Source organism: Tachyglossus aculeatus, chromosome 11, assembly GCF_015852505.1.
Source record: "Tachyglossus aculeatus isolate mTacAcu1 chromosome 11, mTacAcu1.pri, whole genome shotgun sequence".
Taxonomy (NCBI): domain Eukaryota; kingdom Metazoa; phylum Chordata; class Mammalia; order Monotremata; family Tachyglossidae; genus Tachyglossus; species Tachyglossus aculeatus.
Genome location: NC_052076.1, coordinates 17,691,718 through 17,709,515, shown reverse-complemented (window position 1 = coordinate 17,709,515; position 17,798 = coordinate 17,691,718). Strand labels below are relative to the sequence as shown.

The 17,798-nt window shown below is 57.8% G+C and overlaps 1 protein-coding gene across 3 annotated transcripts in view; it reads left to right on the top strand.

The window, feature by feature from the left end:
* ACLY (ATP citrate lyase) overlaps positions 1-14,198 on the top strand; it is a 36,673-nt gene extending 22,475 nt beyond the window's left edge. For 2 of the 3 annotated variants that reach the window (XM_038753524.1, XM_038753525.1), the window contains exons 10-29: positions 345-406; positions 656-773; positions 1,474-1,628; positions 1,845-1,938; positions 2,783-2,812; positions 4,176-4,317; positions 4,411-4,579; positions 4,747-4,851; positions 5,150-5,346; positions 6,074-6,155; positions 7,557-7,667; positions 8,179-8,306; positions 8,981-9,074; positions 10,603-10,757; positions 11,317-11,467; positions 11,854-11,997; positions 12,308-12,421; positions 12,518-12,600; positions 12,740-12,816; positions 13,154-14,198. In XM_038753524.1, the coding sequence (XP_038609452.1) occupies positions 345-406; positions 656-773; positions 1,474-1,628; positions 1,845-1,938; positions 2,783-2,812; positions 4,176-4,317; positions 4,411-4,579; positions 4,747-4,851; positions 5,150-5,346; positions 6,074-6,155; positions 7,557-7,667; positions 8,179-8,306; positions 8,981-9,074; positions 10,603-10,757; positions 11,317-11,467; positions 11,854-11,997; positions 12,308-12,421; positions 12,518-12,600; positions 12,740-12,816; positions 13,154-13,248 (2,306 nt within the window). In that variant the 3' untranslated portion in view covers positions 13,249-14,198. The remainder of the gene's footprint in view (positions 1-344; positions 407-655; positions 774-1,473; positions 1,629-1,844; positions 1,939-2,782; positions 2,813-4,175; positions 4,318-4,410; positions 4,580-4,746; positions 4,852-5,149; positions 5,347-6,073; positions 6,156-7,556; positions 7,668-8,178; positions 8,307-8,980; positions 9,075-10,602; positions 10,758-11,316; positions 11,468-11,853; positions 11,998-12,307; positions 12,422-12,517; positions 12,601-12,739; positions 12,817-13,153) is intronic. The other variant, XM_038753526.1, reaches the window with a different exon arrangement.
* The last annotated feature ends 3,600 nt before the right edge of the window (positions 14,199-17,798 follow it).

The following is a 17,798-nucleotide window of genomic DNA, read 5'->3' as shown; positions in this document are numbered from 1 at the left end:
AGTAAAATAAATAAGTAAATAAGTAAAATATATAAACAAATAGGTAAAATAAATAAATTGGTAAAATACATAAATAAATAGGTAAGATACATAAATAAATAAGTACAATAAATAAATAAGTAAAATAAATAAGTGAAATAAATAAATAAGTGAAATAAATAAATACAAAAGTTAAATGAATAAGTTAAATAAATAAATAAATATCAAAGAGCGGCCTGTACTTATCCATTTGAGGGGGCAGGGCTGTCTGGTGGTGATTTGTTCTGGGCTCCCACGGACACTCTCCCAGTGCGGGGGGCTGGGTATGGGGGTGACACCATCCACGTCTTCCCCTCCACCCCCAGGTAAGATTCTCATCATCGGCGGCAGCATTGCCAACTTCACCAACGTCGCCGCCACCTTCAAGGTACCGGGGCTGGGAGGCTGGGACCAGGCTGCGGGCCCAGAGGGTGGGGAGCGGTGACTGCTACCTACCTGGACTTACTTCATTCAGTCGTATTTATTGAGCGCTGACTGTGTGCAGAGCACTGTACCGTGGGGCAGCCTGCGGCACCATCTGAACGGTGCCCGGGTCTGGGCAGCAGGGCTCTAGATGAGCTCGGTGGTGACCTGGGGGAAGGCTGCTGCAAGGTCCCCGTCTTCTGCCGGCATCCAGGGCATCGTGCGGGCGATTCGAGACTACCAGGGTCCCCTAAAGGAGCACACGGTGACCATCTTTGTCCGAAGAGGCGGCCCCAACTACCAGGAAGGCCTGCGGGTCATGGGAGAAGTTGGTAAGACCCTGCCCCCATCGCACCCCTTCCCCTCCCTTCTCCCTGGCTGCTACACAGTTCACTCATCAGGCCTGCCCACCCTCATCCTCCGTACCTTAAAAAACTGGTATTTAAGTGCGTACTATGTGCCAGGCAGCGTACGAAGTGCTGGGGTAGATACAAGTTAATCAGGTTGGACACAGCCCACGACGTCCCACAGTCCTCCCATTTTTCAGACGAGGTAACCGAAGCATAGATTGAGCCAAACGACTTGCCCAAGATCATAGAGCAGACAAGTGGCAGAGTCAGGATTAGAACTTCATCCAGTGGGTCACCCCGCTTTCCCAGTCACATCGATATGAACGTCGACCCCTCGTCTGGGCCTGGAAGCATCTGTCACAGATACTTGGGACACATATGGGGGCCATCAGTCAATCATTTGTACTTATTAAGCTCCCTATTGTGTGTAGAGCACTGTACTGAGTGCTTGAAACAGTACAGGGCAGCGGAGTTGGCAGATATGATCCCTTCCCACAAGTAGCTTACAGTCTAGTTAACTTTTCTCCCCATCAGACTGGCAGTCCCTTGAAGGCAGGATCTTGGGCCCTTCCCATAGTCCCTCTCCCAGAACACGAACACTGCCAGGTCTTTGGCACCCTTTCTTCCTCCCCACAGCCGGGTCTCCCTCTCTCACCCATTCTCTCCCTCTCCCCGGCCACAGGAAAAACCACGGGGATACCCATCCATGTGTTTGGCACCGAGACGCACATGACGGCCATTGTGGGCATGGCCCTGGGGCACCGGCCCATACCGAACCAGCCGCCTACCGCGGCCCACACCGCCAACTTCCTGCTCAACGCCGGCGGCAGCTCCTCGGTACGTGCCCGATGCCGGTACACTCTTGTATTGCCACTGAACCTGAAAGCCCTCCACCCCCGAGGCTGGGCCCGCTTCCCACCTCAGCTCCAAACCCACGCCGTCCCGTCCCGTCCCCTACGTCCTCCTCGAACAGCCCCGGGGTGGGGTGGAGTGGAAAGAGGGAGAGGTTCAAGTGGCCGTTGAGTGACCCAGCTACCCCCCACTTCTCCCCAGACCCCCGCCCCCAGCCGAACTGCTTCTTTCTCGGAATCCAAAACTGAGGAGGCTGTAGCTCCTGCCAAGAAGGCCAAACCGGCCATGCCCCAAGGTGAGCCCGTGCGCGGGCTCTGGGAACTTGCACTGCCCCGGATGTACGGACAGAAGGACACGGGCAGGGGGGATGGATGTGTCTTGGGTGGTCTCATGGGGTGAGGTCGGGGTGGGCACCTGCCCTCTCCCTACCGGCCGAACGAGGTCTCCGAGCCCTGGAGGCGGCCTTAGCTGGTGCCTCGGCCGGCAGCAGCTTTGACCAGACCGTCTCCGGAGGCTCCGCCGTCTCCCCAGCTAGCTGGCCGCGGCCTGGAGAACAGGAGGGCCGGAATCTGAACAGTGCCAACGGCAGCCTCCTTCCACCCGCTCCCTCCCCTCCAGAGAGGCCGAGCCAGTGGAGTCACTCCAGCCTCGGCCCGGAGTTCCCAATTGCTTCCCCCGCCGAGTCCCAGGGACCCCTGTGCCTAAACCCTTCCCCCTTCTTTCCGCAGCTACACTCCTTCCCGCTCCCTTCTCTCTGGGGATGGGAGCGCCCTGCCGTCCCCCCCATTTTGGCCGTTGTGGTCGGACTCTGGAGGGGCTGCCCCGGTGCTGAGAGGGCAGAGCCGCCCCCTGTGTTACTTTTCCAGGGATGGGGCGGGCCCAGCAGCTGCCCGGTTTGAAGTCGGTGATGGCATGAGGGTGTGTGGAGCGGAGCCGCTGCTTCCCCTTCCGTTGCCCCCCGTACTGCCCCGCTTCCACCCGGACCTCCCATCTCACTGCTTCTGCGCCAGCTCCTTCCTCCCTCCCTCCTCCTGCCGCCACCGCCTGGCACCAGGCCTGAGCCGGCCGCCCCCGCCCCCAGGGCGCTCCCTCGGGGTGCCCGCGGTCACCCAGTGCCCTGGTCATTCTTTCTTTGACAGATTCTGTCCCACCTTCAGGAGCTCCGCAAGGTAGGCTTCCTGCAGCCGGCTGAGTGTGTCTGGTCCTGCTTACGCGGCCTGGCCGGGCTGTGTGTCTTCTCCTGACAGTCTGCAGTGTTGTCTAGCTGGTCGGGCGGCTCTCCCCCACCCACTCTCCAGCTGACCCCGCCCCGTCCTCTTCCTCGCCCTCCAGCCTCCCCAACACCAGCCCCTTCCTCCCCAGCCTCTGCCTCTTGTGTAACACCCCCCCCATTCTAACTTGGCAGCCGTTTCTGGGACTCACGTTTGGATCTGGTTCTTGGCAGGGCTTTGGGGTGGAAGTTGACGTGTGTCCCGGGGACGCAGTCCAGGGAAAGGGAGGGACCGGGGTGCTGAGCAGAGCCAGGAATCAGGGCGTCCGTCCTCCTTGCCCGGGCACAGACTCCTCCTCCCTCCTTCCAGGAGGGAATTAAGTGGGTCTGGGAAGGTTTGGGGGCGGGGAGGGGTGGCACTCTGGCTCCAGGACTCCACTGCGCACCCCTTGACGTGTGGGTCAGCAAGACTGAGGAGTGAGCAGCACATGGAGATACACACTGGGAACCCCTAACTAGCTTCTGCCTCCAGAGAAGGGCTGACGGGCAGGGAGGGGTTCAGAGCGGGAAAAGAAGTGAGGGGCCAGTGAGCGGGGGCCGATGGATGGGAAGGAGGATGTGAGGAATCTCTGGGAAATAAATTCTCAGAGCAGACGACAGAACTCGGCCTTTCAGGGTCTCTTCAGTACATGGTGGGTGGGCCGGCTGGGGAGGGGGCAGTGGCTCTGGCCAGCGGCGCCGTGGAACTGTTGGCCCTCCGTCATCCTCTTTTGGGAGCTGCTTGCTGTGCAGTTTGGAGCCTCCTTGTCTTCTGCTGGGTGGGGTCGGCGGGTCTGGGGCCTGCCCCGGACCCCAGAGTTGGGCAGTGGGATCACCTCGTGACCAGAGGCTGCAGTGGGTTCTGGGGCTGCCCGAGTTTGGGGATTGCTCTCTGGGGTCTCTAGACTCGGGGCCCGGGAGTTTCCAGTTGACCTTCCACCATCTCTGCCCAGTGGCCACCCGGCCGACCTCTCCTGGCCCGCCCCGGCCCGCTCACAGCGGGCCTGGGAAGTTGTCTGGCTGGGGACGGCCCTTCCTGGGCCCGGGGCTTTGCTTCCAGCTCCCAGTTCCTCCCGCTCTTCCCCTTGCAGGCCATCGACTCCTTGTCCTCCCGCCGCTGAGTGTGGGGCCGTGGCACTTCACCAGTGTCGGGGGGCTGGGGGGCCCATCGACTGCCACCACGGGACCCGTGGTGCGGAGCCGCCAAGCTGGGGGGCTTTCGTTTGGCGGGGATGCTGTGCCGGAGTGGGTCGGACCACCCCCTCCTCTCTGCCCACCCCCAGGCAAGTCCGCGACATTGTTCAGCCGCCACACCAAGGCCATCGTGTGGGGCATGCAGACCCGCGCCGTGCAGGGCATGTTCGACTTCGACTACATCTGCTCCCGGGACGGGCCCTCGGTGGCCGCGATGGTCTACCCCTTCACGTGAGCCCAGGCAGCCGGACGTGGGGGGAGGTGGCGGGGGGGGCCGTGGGCAGGGGGTGTGAGTGATGACCGCGTCCTCCCACCTTCCTGCAGTGGGGACCACAAGCAGAAGTTCTACTGGGGACACAAAGAGATCCTGGTTCCTGTTTTCAAAAACATGGCAGATGCCATGAAGAAGCACCCAGAGGTGGACGTCCTCATCAACTTCGCCTCCCTGCGCTCGGCCTATGACAGCACCCTGGAGACCATGAACTACGCGCAGGTTGGGGAGGGGGCCTGGTGGAGGTGGGGAGGGAGCAGGGAGGTCCAGGCTAAGTAGCCCGCAGCCTGGCCTGAGCTCCGGATTAGCTGGCTTCAGCCATGGGCCGGCTCGGGGTTGTGCTGAAGAATCGTAACTGTCGGTCCCTGTCTGTCCGCCTCTGGGCCCAGATCCGCACCATCGCCATCATCGCCGAGGGCATCCCTGAGGCCTTGACCCGGAAGCTGATCAAAAAGGCAGATCAAAAGGGTGTCACCATCATCGGCCCCGCCACTGTAAGCGGTCCTCTGCCCCCTCACCCGCCACCATCTCTCGTTTATTCCAACCTGATCCCTCCACGTTCCCCATCCCTCCAGTTACCCCACTACCCCTTCTAAAGTGTCCCTACAGCTCCCACTCCTGAGTGGCTCTCACCCGGGGAGCTGCAGGGGTTGCGCATACCGTGTCTGCTTCTCCTGGGCACTGGCCTGTTCCACCAGCCAGAATTTCCCCGTTCAGGGAGCCCAGAGTCTCTGGGTGGGGGGGACAGGGGCAGAGTAGGGTGGGACTCACCCCCATTGCCTCTGCTTGCAGGTGGGTGGCATCAAGCCCGGCTGTTTCAAGATTGGGAACACAGGCGGCATGCTGGACAACATCTTGGCCTCCAAGCTGTACCGCCCTGGGAGCGTGGCCTATGTCTCCCGCTCGGGGGGCATGTCCAACGAACTCAACAACATCATCTCCAGGACCACCGATGGCGTCTATGAGGGCGTGGCTATCGGTGGGGACAGGTGTGTGTGTGTTTCGGGGGGGGCGCTTGGATGGGGTTGTCGGGAACAGGTGTGTTTTGGGGTAAAGGATGGGGAAGTTAATGACAACTCTGGGCATCTTGAGGTCTGCCTTCTCTTCCCCATCATCCACACCCCGGTTTCTGTGTCCTCCCTTGGTAAGACTGAGTGTGGTCCGTGTCCCCATCACCCCCGCATCTCTGGCATAATGGTTAGAGCACAGGTGTGGGGCACAAAAGGCCATGAGTTCTAATCCCGGCTCCGCCACTTGTCCGCTGTATGACCTCGGGCAGGTGACTTCTCTGAGCCTCAGTTACCTCATCTGTAAAATGAGGATTGAGGCTGAGCCCTACATGGGACAGAGATTGTGTCCAGCCTGATTTGCTTGTACCCATCCCAGCGCTTAGAACGGTGCCTGACACACAGTAAGCGCTTAACAAATACCGTCATTATTACTGAAGAGGTCAGAGTCTCCAACTCCACCCTCAAGGAGATTTCAGTCTAACAGGAGACAGACACAGAATGGTATCTCAAGTCGGGGAGGAAGGGAAAGGGAAGACGGGCAGATGAATCACTGCCTGCTCAAACAGTAAGGACGGTAGTGGAGATGTTCAGTAGGGGTTCAGGTGGGTGAACGAGCACAGGTGCCCTGGGATTGACAGGAATCGTTGCTGCCCTCCCCTCCTGGCCTGTTGACCCCCTTCACCGTCTCTCCCCTCCCGTCCGGCAGGTACCCGGGGTCAACGTTCATGGATCACGTTCTGCGCTACCAGGACACCCCGGGGGTGAAGATGATCGTGGTGTTGGGAGAAGTGAGTTGCACCCTGCTGACCAGGGCTCCGGGAAGCTGAGCAGAGAGCAGGCCCCACCTGGTCCTCCGGCTTTCCCACCCCGATCCCCCGTCACAGCCAGCGACCCCTTCCCTGGCATGCCGCCGGCCAACGTCCCCGCCTCCAGCCCCCGCCCGGCCTTGGTTTCTGTCCCTGCCCCACTCTTTTTCCATCAGACCAGTAGCCCCTCCTTGGCTTGGAGGGATGGGGATCCCAGGACTCTGGCAGAAACTCCCCTTTCTGGGTGGAAATGGTCAGAATATCAGCCCAGGGCCACCCTGCAGGCCCAGAACCTGCCCCTGCCCGCTTCTCCCTTGCCAGTGTCTTAGAGAAGGCCACAGGTCCCTGTGGTCCCGGTCCTCAAATGAGGACTTTATGTATATTTTAACATCTGTCTCCCCATCTAGACTGTGAGCTCTTTGTGGGCAGGGAATGTCTCTGTTTATTGTTACTTTGTACACTCCCAAGCACTTAATACAGTGCTCTGCACCCAGGAAGTGTTCAATTAATATAGTTGAATGAGTGAGGGAAAGAAGCCTTCAGGGCTGGATAATCCTGGGAAGCAGCATTCGTATCAGATAGAGCACAGGGTTCTTAGTCAGAAGGTCATGGGTTCTAATTCTGGCTCCGCCACTTGTCTGCTGTGTGACCTTGGGCAACTCACTTCATTCATTCAGTCGTATTTATTGAGTGCTTACTGTGTGCAGAGCACCGTACTAAGTGTTTGGTAAGTACAGACCGGCAACATATAGAGCCGGTCCCTACCCAACATCGGACTCACTTCTTTGGCCCTCAGTTACCTCATCTGTAAAATGGGGACTGAGACTGTGAGCGCCACGTGGGACAGGGACTTTGTCCAACTCGATTTGCTTGTATCCATCCCGGCGTTCAGTACGGTGCCTGGCACATCACGCTTAACAAATATCAATATAACTCAACTCGATTTGCTTGTGTCCATCCCAGTGTTCAGTACAGTGCCTGGCACATAGCGCTTAACAAATACCAATATAACTCCCCTGAGCCCACTAGTCTGGTCCCCCCAACTGTGGGCAAGCCAACCCTAACCCATCCGGGTCAGATGGCCACGTGTCCTGTTCTCCTGCAAGGTGGAGGAGTCCCACCTTCCCCCCGATCCAGGAGTCGTGCCCTCCAAACCTTCTCTCTCCCAATAACCTCCACCCATCCATGTCCTTGCTGGCAGACTCCTCACTGGGTCCTTGTTAGACCCTCCTCCGTGACTGAGGGAGCTTTTTCCATCTTGAATCCACTGTCCCCTTGGTTTTAGCCTGCTTCCTCTGGGTCCCGAGCCCACGTGGGTGGCCACCCAGCCTACGTTGAGAGGGTCGGGAGCCGCGGCCCAACCGCTCTCCTCTCCCTTGCCAGATTGGCGGCACCGAAGAATACCGCATCTGCCGGGGCATCCGGGAGGGCCGGCTGACCAAGCCCATCGTCTGCTGGTGCATCGGGACCTGTGCCACCATGTTCTCCTCTGAGGTGGGCGGCTGCGGTGGGAACGACGGGCTGGGGCACTGGGCCCCTTGGAGGAGCAGCGAGTTGCCAAGAGGGGTGCAGGGGAAGTCGGGGAAGTTGGGGGGCAGGGGTAAAGGAACATCAGGAGCCCTAGCAGAGAGAAGACACCTCAACGACCACTCTGTGGGCAGGGTTGTAGCCCTGGCTTTGTAAGGGAGATACCCTGCTTGGGATTGATGCCTAGCCAAAGTCAGACTGTCCTTGACCTCCCTCCTACTGCGGCGGGTGCTGTTTGTGAGTGACTGTTTGCCAGTCTCTCCTGTTACAGTATGTGAGCTCCTGGAAGGCCGGAATTGGGAGCGGGGTCTTGCTTCTGTTCTTCTTTCCCCAGTGCTTAGAACAGTGCCTAGAGCTCAGCCAACACCGTTTGTGAAGGGAAGGAGGGGCCTGAGGGGAAAGAGAAGTCTGGAGCCCAGTGGCCTCCGAATCAGGTGGCCAGGGCCCGGCTTAACAGATGGATGGTTCGCAATTCCAGGTGCAGTTCGGCCACGCGGGCGCCTGTGCCAACCAAGCGTCAGAGACCGCAGTGGCCAAGAACCAGGCGCTGAAGGAGGCTGGTGCTTACGTGCCCCGGAGCTTCGATGAGCTGGGAGATGTGATTCAGTAAGCCCACTCGTGCTTCCGCTGTCAGTGCCCCCCATCCCAGAACCCGCCAAGCCAAGGCCCGGGGTCTGCCTCCTTTCCTCTCCTCTCCTCACCCCAGCCGGGACTGGGTTTGGCCCAACTCAACCCAACCAAAGCCAGGATTGCCCCACCTGGGCCCTGAGACCAGGGGTGCCCCAATTGCACCAATACCTAGTTTGGGGAGAAGGGAGGTGGAGTGGAATTTCTTGAGCTAGAGGAATGGAATAGTAATAATAATGATGGCATTTATTAAGCGCTTAGTGTGTGCAATCAGTCGTATTTATTGAGCGCTTACTGTGTGCACTGTACTAAGCACTTGGGAAGTACAAGTTGGCAACATATAGAGACTGTCCCTATCCAACACTGTTCTAAGCATTGGGGAGGTTACAAGGTGATCGGGTTGTCCCACAAGGGGCTCACAATCTTAATCTCCATTTTACAGTTGAGGTGAGTGAGGCACAGAGAAGTGAAGCGACTTGCCCAAAGTCACACAGCTGACAGTTGGATTTGAACCCACGACCTCCGACCCCAAAGCTCACGCTCTTTCCACTGAGCCATGCTGCTCCTCGACAATGAGAGGGATCCCAGAGGGCCGCTTGGTTGATCGCGTCGGGGAAAGCCCTTTGATGTCCTCTCCCCCGTCTCTCCCCCAGGTCTGTGTATGAAGATCTCGTGGCCAGGGGAGTGATTGTCCCTGCTCAAGAGGTGCCCCCGCCGACGGTCCCTATGGATTACTCTTGGGCCAGGGTAAGTGATGGCCCAGGGCGGCGAGGGGGCAGGGGGTTGGCTCCAGCCCAAGGCTCTGGCTTTTTGGGTTCCAGGGGGGGTTTTGGTCCTGGGCTAGCGGTGGGGCCTGGGGGTTGGCAGGCAAGTACCTGCAACGTCCCCTCGTCCCTTCGGGAGCGACTCTAACTTATGACCTGGGGCGCAGCCAGCTGAGCCAAGCAGGGAGAGGCGGGCCCCTCTCTCAGATGCCAAGCTGGAGGGTTGCCGCCGCTACCTTGGGGAGTTGGGAGTGATGGGTCCTTTACCTCGCCCATTATTGATAGAAATAAAATCCCGCCGTCCCTCCAGATCAATCAATCAATCAATCGTATTTATTGAGCGCTTACTGTGTGCAGAGCACTGTACTAAGCGCTTGGGAAGTACAAGTTGGCAACATATAGAGACAGTCCCTACCCAACAGTGGGCTCACAGTCTAGAAGGGGGAGACAGAGGACAAAACCAAACATACTAACAGAATAAAATAAATAGAATAGATATGGACAAGTAAAATAAATAAATAAATAGAGTAATAAATATGTGCAAACATATATACATATATACAGGTGCTGTGGGGAAGGGAAGGCGGTAAGATGGGGGGATGGAGAGGGGGACGAGGGGGAGAGGAAGGAAGGGGCTCAGTGTGGGAAGGCCTCCTGGAGGAGGTGAGCTCTCAGCAGGGCCTTGAAGGGAGGAAGAGAGCGAGCTTGGCGGATGGGCAGGGGGATTGGGGGCATTCCAGGCCCGGGGGAGGACGTGGGCCGGGGGTCGACGGCGGGACAGGCGAGAACGAGGTACAATGTGGAGGTGAGCAGCGGCAGAGGAGCGGAGGGTGCGGGCTGGGCTGGAGAAGGAGAGAAGGGAGGTGAGGTAGGAGGGGGCGAGGGGATGGATGGACAGCCTGGAAGCCGAGAGTGAGGAGTTTTTGCCTGATGCGTAGGTTGACTGGTAGCCACTGGAGATTTTTGAGGAGGAGAGTAACATGCCCAGAGCGTTTCTGGACAAAGACAATCCGGGCAGCAGCATGAAGTATGGATTGAAGTGGGGAGAGACACGAGGATGGGAGATCAGAGAGAAGGCTGATGCAGTAGTCCAGACGGGATAGGATGAGAGCTTGAAGGAGCAGGGTAGCGGTTTGGATGGAGAGGAAAGGGCGGAGCTTGGCGATGTTGCGGAGCTGAGACCGGCAGGTTTTGGTGACGGCTTGGATGTGAGGGGTGAACGAGAGAGCAGAGTCGAGGATGACACCAAGGTTGCGGGCTTGTGAGACGGGAAGGATGGTAGTGCCATGAACAGATGCCACTGAGGCCTTGGGGAGGGTCAGAGGGAGAAGTCACAGTCCCTGCCTCGGGGGGCTGCCTGTCTGACGGGAGAGTAGGGGTGCCCCCACACCTGTCCAGGCAAACCCTGACCCCCGGGAGCACAAGCACAGATAGCAGAGAGAGACATAGACACGTATGGGGGTTGGGATAGGTGAGCAGGGGCAGCTGTGGAGCTTCTGTTTATACCCCAGGAACTGGGCCTGATCCGCAAACCCGCCTCCTTCATGACCAGCATCTGCGACGAGCGGGGCCAGGAGCTGATCTACGCCGGGATGCCCATCACCGAGGTGTTCAAGGAGGAGATGGGCATCGGCGGGGTCCTGGGCCTGCTCTGGTTCCAGAGACGGTGAGAGCCTTGGGACCCCGTGCTGTGGCCAGCTCAGGCCCGCCTCAGGGAGCTGGGAGCCTCAAGAGGGCCAGCTCAGCGTCTGGTGGGGGCTTGCGGTGCGGTGGGTAGGTGCGGGCACCGGACTGGGGAACGGTGAGAAGAAGAGCTTCCCGGAGGGTGGACGTGAGGTGCGGAAATGGGAGTCCTGTTCGTTGGAGTCTTTGCAAATTAGATTCCCCCGTCTTTCTTGGAACAGAGGTGGGGGTTGGCAGCAAGCACTGGAGGGGCCAGCTGCTCCCCGACTCCTGTGGTGGTGGGAGTAGGGGGAAAGGACAGCTTGGGAAGCCCTCAACAGGGAGAAAGTCATTTATCTGCCTAGTCCTCCCCTCCTTTTCCCGCTCCTCTCCCCGTCCCCCGCCCCCTGACATGCCCCTCCATCACCCCTCTCTTTCCTCTTCCCCGATTGGTCTCCTTGGCCATGGCGTGGGACCTGCTGACGTGGAGTCTGCCTCGGGCCCGGGGCTGTGGTGTCTCTCTCACCGCCGCCTCTCTCCCCTCCCGTCCCCCCGGCCTTCAGGCTGCCCAAGTACTCCTGCCAGTTCATCGAGATGTGCTTGATGGTGACGGCGGACCACGGGCCGGCTGTCTCCGGAGCCCACAACACAATCATCTGCGCCCGGGCTGGCAAGGATCTGGTCTCCAGCCTCACGTCCGGCCTGCTCACCATCGTGAGTCCCGGCCCCGGGCCGCCCCCACGCTCTCTCGCACCTCCCTGCCGCCCGCCACCGACCGGTGTGCCGTGTCCAACACGGGGCTCCAGCCCCCGTCTCCATGCGGAGTCGAGGGGGCTGAGGCAGTGGTCTCCATCTGCGAACCCAGCCCTGCTGGGACCCGCGTTCCCAGCCTCTGATTACGACTGTGGGTCCGGGGTGCCTGGATCCCTCGCTTTTCCTTGCCCGGGCCTCCCTCGGGGTAGGGCAGATTAGTTCTCCGTGGTCCTTATCTGTAAGACCCCCGGGTGGAATGGCCCGTGGTGAGAGTTGGGGCGCCCATCTCTCCCGGGCAGCTGGTCGGAGGGTCTGGGCCCCGGGTGACACGGAGGTCTGTGATGCAGGGAGACCGGTTTGGCGGGGCCTTGGATGCCGCGGCCAAGATGTTCAGCAAGGCCTTCGACAGCGGCATCATCCCCATGGAGTTTGTGAACAAGATGAAGAAGGAGGGAAAACTGATCATGGGCATCGGACATAGGGTTAAGTCGGTAAGGGCCGGGGGGTGAGCGTGGCTGGCTCTGCCTTCGCCGTCCCCCACCTGTGCCTGGGTCCAACCGGCTGGACGTCAAACTAGCTTTCTGCCAATCCCTGTCCCCGACCCCAGTTATAATTGGGGTATTTAGGACCTATGTACCAAGCGCTATGCCGGGGTAGGTACAGGATAAATGAGTCCCTGGCACCCTGTGGCGGCAGCCTGAACTCCTCAGGGTTGGGGCGGCGGGGTGCCAAAGGATGGCATGGAGGGGAATCTGGCCTCAGCCAGACAGAGGCCTCCGGACCACTGGGATTGGCTTCCAGATCAACAACCCGGACATGAGAGTGCAGATCCTGAAGGATTACGTCAAACAACACTTCCCCGCCACCCCGCTGCTGGACTACGCCCTGGAGGTCGAGAAGATCACCACGTCAAAGGTGAGGGCCCTGCGGGCGCTCCACGGGGGCGGGGAGCAGGGCTGCGGTACCCCGTGGATTGGGCTCGGCCTCCAACACGCCGTCTCCCCTCCGCAGAAGCCGAACCTCATCCTGAACGTGGACGGGTTCATCGGCGTCGCGTTCGTCGACATGCTGCGGAACTGCGGCTCGTTCACCCGGTGAGCCCCTCCGAGGCCCGGGGCCGAACTGGATCCGCCGGCACTGGGGGGCTGGGGCTCTGGGCGCTCCCAGGATGGGCCCGGCCAAGCGCAGCTGAACCCTGATGTCGGTAAAGCTGGAAAATCGCCTGTGTTTCAGGGAGGAAGCCGACGAATACATCGACATCGGAGCTCTCAACGGCATCTTCGTCTTGGGACGGAGCATGGGATTCATTGGTGAGTCCAGCTTGGGGAGGATCGAACTCTGGGCGTCTCACCGAGGCCGCCGTCCTCATTCGGCTCCCGTCCTACCTCCCCCTCACCCCGTCCCCCAACGTCTCTGTTTCGGGGCCCGGCGGGAGCCCCAGAGAGCCATCGTGGCTCAGCGACTCGGCCTGGCAGCCGAGACCTAAGGCTTACCCAATTCCGGCCGGCTGGGGCAACCCGAGAGACGCTTTGCTTGGCGTGGAAGTATCTTCCCTCCCTCCTCTACTCCTAAACAGACCCCTTCCCTTCCTGAGCCTCTCCCTCCCTTCCCCAACTCCTAAACAGCCCCTTCCTTTCCCCTGTGCAGGACACTACCTCGACCAGAAGAGGCTCAAGCAAGGCCTCTACCGTCACCCGTGGGACGACATTTCGTATGTTCTCCCGGAGCACATGAGCATGTAACGGAGGCGGGTACCACGTCCCCGCTACGGGCACAGGCGAGCTCCACCCTTCTCCTCCCGTCCCCCTCCGACACACACATACGCACCCTCCCCCACCTCCGGGCCTGCGGGTGACCGGCGACGGCGGCGACTCCTTGGGGGGCCGGAGTCCGCCCGACGCCCCTCAGCTCCCGCTGCCGCCAGCCCCCACCAAGCCCTTCGTAGGTTTTAGCGGCAGAGCGACGGAGACGGGAGCCCTGTCCTCGGGTGGCTCCCACCCCCCCCGCCGCCGGCCGTATTTATTACCTGGGCATTCGGACACGACGGTCCGGGCCCAATTCCCCTTATTGTACATGTAGGATGTGTTTTATGCTGTATTTTTGTTTTCTTTTTTTTAAACAACCCGGTTTTAGTCTGCTTTTTTCCTCCCGGGGGTGCGCAGACCAGCGCGATCTCCACGTTGCGAGGGCGAGGGGTCGTCTTCCCTGAAAGCCCACAGCATTCCCCGCCCCCCCCAGGCCTCTCCTCTTCTCCTCCTGTAACATGAAGAGCGTCGTCGTACTAAGCGATCTGATTTTGGGGGATCTTTCGTACGTTGCGTTGGCTTCCGTTTGTGCGTGCCGTGTGTCACCGTGCCCGTGTGTCCGTCCCGGGGCCGGCGGGCGGCACGGGGCTGGGACCGTTGGGCCGCTTGCCAAGGCCGCACGGAAGCTGCGCGGTCGTGACCTGAAATGTAAAGCTGTAACATAACAGCTCTTGTCGGAAACTGTGAAATGGTCTGCAGTGCGTCCCGTGTATTTACGCGGCTTGGGCGGCGTCCCGCCAACGAGTTCTTGTTAGTGTCGCATCCCCCCCTCCTCCCGTCTCTGATCCCCCGGGGGCCCGGCTTTGTAGTCTCAAGGGTAACTTCAGCCTTACGCGTCCTCTGTAGACCCCTTCGCTCGGTTCAAATAAACAGTCGGTGAAGATGGAGCCGCGGCGTCCCCGGGTGCTGGCGATTCGTGCGACGGTGGGCCGCCCTCACCGGGGTGGGATCCCTTGAAAGAGGGGGTGGGAATGGCCAGAAGCAGGGGAGAAGCTGCAATCAGAGAGCAGGGCTTTTGACCAGGGAGCCACCCGGGGCATCCAGAAAGTGAACGGGCCTGGAGGAAATTCCTGCAAGATGGTAGGGAGACCGGGAGCTACAGCTGTATCTGCCTGCTGCCACTCCATAGCCACTCTGCTGTGGCCATCAGTGGCCTCAGAGCGAACACAATGTGCCCTTGGCAATGCACCCCCTTCCCCTTCACCCCCCTACTCAACTCGTGGCACTCTGATCCCCCGTAGGAACACAACTGTGGGGACCAGAGAGGACAATTGGAGCTGTGCAACACACTAGCGGTGTTTATACCTCTGCACGGGTTCTCTCAGAGACGCATTCCCCACCCACAGTCATCTCACAGTCTAGAGGGGGAGATGGATGTTAATATAAATAAATTACATTTATATAGATATGTAGTTTACGTAGAAATTATTGCTGGGCACTTACCGTGTGTAGGGTGTGCTTTACGAAGAGTTGGTAGACGTGCTCCTTGCCAGCAGGAACTAGAGCAGGGACAGGTATTAAAATAGAAAAGGGATAGGGGAAATGAAATTAATGGCTGTCAAGCCTTTCGGAGGAGATGCGATTTTAGGAGAGTTTTGAAGGTGGGGGGAGTGGTGGCCTGTTGACTTGAGTGGGAGGGAAAACGTTGCTAAAAATGTATTTGAAGTTCAGGCCGCCACTCGTAAAAGTCGCCTGCTTTCCTGTCTGCTGGGGCCCTGAACCTGCTCTGGCCTCAGCAAGAGTGGGACAACCTGATCACCTTGTAACCTCCCCGGCGCTTAGAACAGTGCTTTGCACATAGTAAGCGCTTAATAAATGCCATTATTATTATTATTATTGGAAGACCAGAGGGAGTTTTGTGGAGTGGGGTCCCGCTCCCCTCCAGCACCTCTCCTGCTGGAGTTTTCCCTCCCAGCGCAGGGCACCATACCCTAAAGTGGTCCCTTTCAATCAATCGTATTTCATTCATTCCTTCATTCAATCGTATTTATTGAGTGCTTACTGTGTGCAGAGCACTGGACTAAGAACGGGAGAGTACAATGTAACGGTAACCAGACACATGTCTGCCCACAACAAGCTTGCACTCTAGATGGGGAGACAGACATTAAATAAAAACAAAAATTACAGATTCATTCATTCATTCATTCAATCGTATTTATTGAGCGCTTACTGTGTGCAGAGCACTGGACTAAGCGCTTGGGAAGTACAAGTCGGCAACGTACAGAGACGGTCCCTACCCAACAGCGGGCTCAGTCTAGAAGGGGGAGACAGACAACAAAACAGGACCTTTTAACAAAATAAAATAAACAAAATAAATATTCATTGATTCAATCGTATTTATTGAGCGCTTACTGTGTGCAGAGCACTGTACTAAGCGCTTGGGAAGTACAAGTCGGCAGCATATAGAGACGGTCCCTACCCAACAGCGGGCTCACGGTCTAAAAGGGGGAGACAGACAACAAAACAGGACATATTAACAAAATAGAATAAATATGTACAAGGAAAATAGAGTAATAAATACGTGCAAAAATGGGGGTGAAGACCGGGACCAGCTGAGCACGTTGTATCTTTCCCCCTCCCCCGCCCCCAGCGCTTAGAACAGTGCCGGGAACATAGTAAGCGCTTATCAGAGAGTCTTATTGGTATAATTATTACAAATCGGCAACAGATGGAGACAAGTTCTGTGGGGCTGGGAGGAGGGATAAATAAAAGGAGCAAGTCAGGGTGATGGGGGAGTTAAAGGAAAGGAGGGCCTCTTGGAGGAGATTTGCCTTTATTCATTCACTCAATCGTATTTATTGAGCGCTTACTGTGTGCAGAGCACTGTACTAAGCGCTTGGGAAGTACAAGTTGGCAACATCTAGAGACGGTCCCTACCCAACAGCGGGCTCACAGTCTAGGAGGGGGAGACAGACAACAAAACAAATAAGACTTTGAATGGGGGAAGAGTGGTTGTCTGTTGGACATGAGGGTGGACGTGGGCGAGGGGTTGGTGGCGAGATAGGTGAAATCTAGGTTCATTCATTCATTCAATTGTATTTATTGAGCGCTTACCGTGTGCAGAGCACTGTACTAAGCGCTTGAGAAGCAGCGTGGCTCAGTGGCAAGAGCCTGGGCTTGGATTTGAATCCCGGCTCTGCCACATGTCTGCTGTGTGACCTTGGGCAAGTCACTTAACTTCTCAGAGCCTCAGTTCCCTCGTCTGTCAAATGGGGATGAATCAATCAATCAATCAATCAATCGTATTTATTGAGCGCTTACTATGTGCAGAGCACTGTATTAAGCGCTTGGGAAGTACAAATTGGCATCACATAGAGACAGTCCCTACCCAACAGTGGGCTCACAGTCTAAAAGGGGGAGACAGAGAACAGAACCAAACATACCAACAAAATAAAATAAGTAGGATAGAAATGTACAAGTAAAATAAATAAATAGAGTAATAAATATGTACAACCATATATACATATATACAGGTGCTGTGGGGAAGGGAAGGAGGTAAGACGGGGGGATGGAGAGGGGGACGAGGGGGAGAGGAAAGAAGGGGCTCAGTCTGGGAAGGCCTCCTGGAGGAGGTGCGCTCTCAGCAGGGCCTTGAAGGGAGGAAGAGAGCTAGCTTGGCGGATGGGCAGAGGGAGGGCATTCCAGGCCCGGGGGATGACGTGGGCCGGGGGTCGATGGCGGGACAGGCGAGAACGAGGTACAGTGAGGAGATTAGCGGCGGAGGAGCGGAGGGTGCGGGCTGGGCTGGAGAAGGAGAGAAGGGAGGTGAGGTAGGAGGGGGCGAGGGGATGGATGGACAGCCTTGAAGCCCAGGGTGAGGAGTTTCTGCCTGATGAAGACTGTGAGCCCCACGGGGGACAACCTGATCACCTTGTATCCAGCCCCAGTGCTTAGAACAGTGCTTTGCACATAGTAAGCGCTTTAACAAATTCATTCAATCGTATTTATTGAGTGCTTATTGTGTGCAGAGCACTGTACTAAGCGCTTGGGAAGTCCAAGTTGGCAACATCTAGAGACGGTCCCTACCCAACAGCAGGCTCACAGTCTAGAAGGGGGAGACAGACAACAAAACAAATAAGGGTTTGAATGGGGGAAGAGTAGTTGTCTGTTGGATATGAGGGTGGACGTGGACGAGGGGTTGGTGGCGAGATAGGTGAAATCTAGGTCCGTTCATTCATTCAATTGTATTTATTGAGCGCTTACCGTGTGCAGAGCACTGTACTAAGCGCTTGAGAAGCAGCGTGGCTCAGTGGCAAGAGCCTGGGCTTGGATTCGAATCCCGGCTCCGCCACGTGTCTGCTGTGTGACCTTGGGCAAGTCACTTAACTTCTCAGAGCCTCAGTTCCCTCGGCTGTCAAATGGGGATGAAGACTGTGAGCCCCACGGGGGACAACCTGATCACCTTGTATCCGCCCCCAGTGCTTAGAACAGTGCTTTGCCCATAGTAAGCGCTTTAACAAATGCCATCGTCATTATTATTATTATTA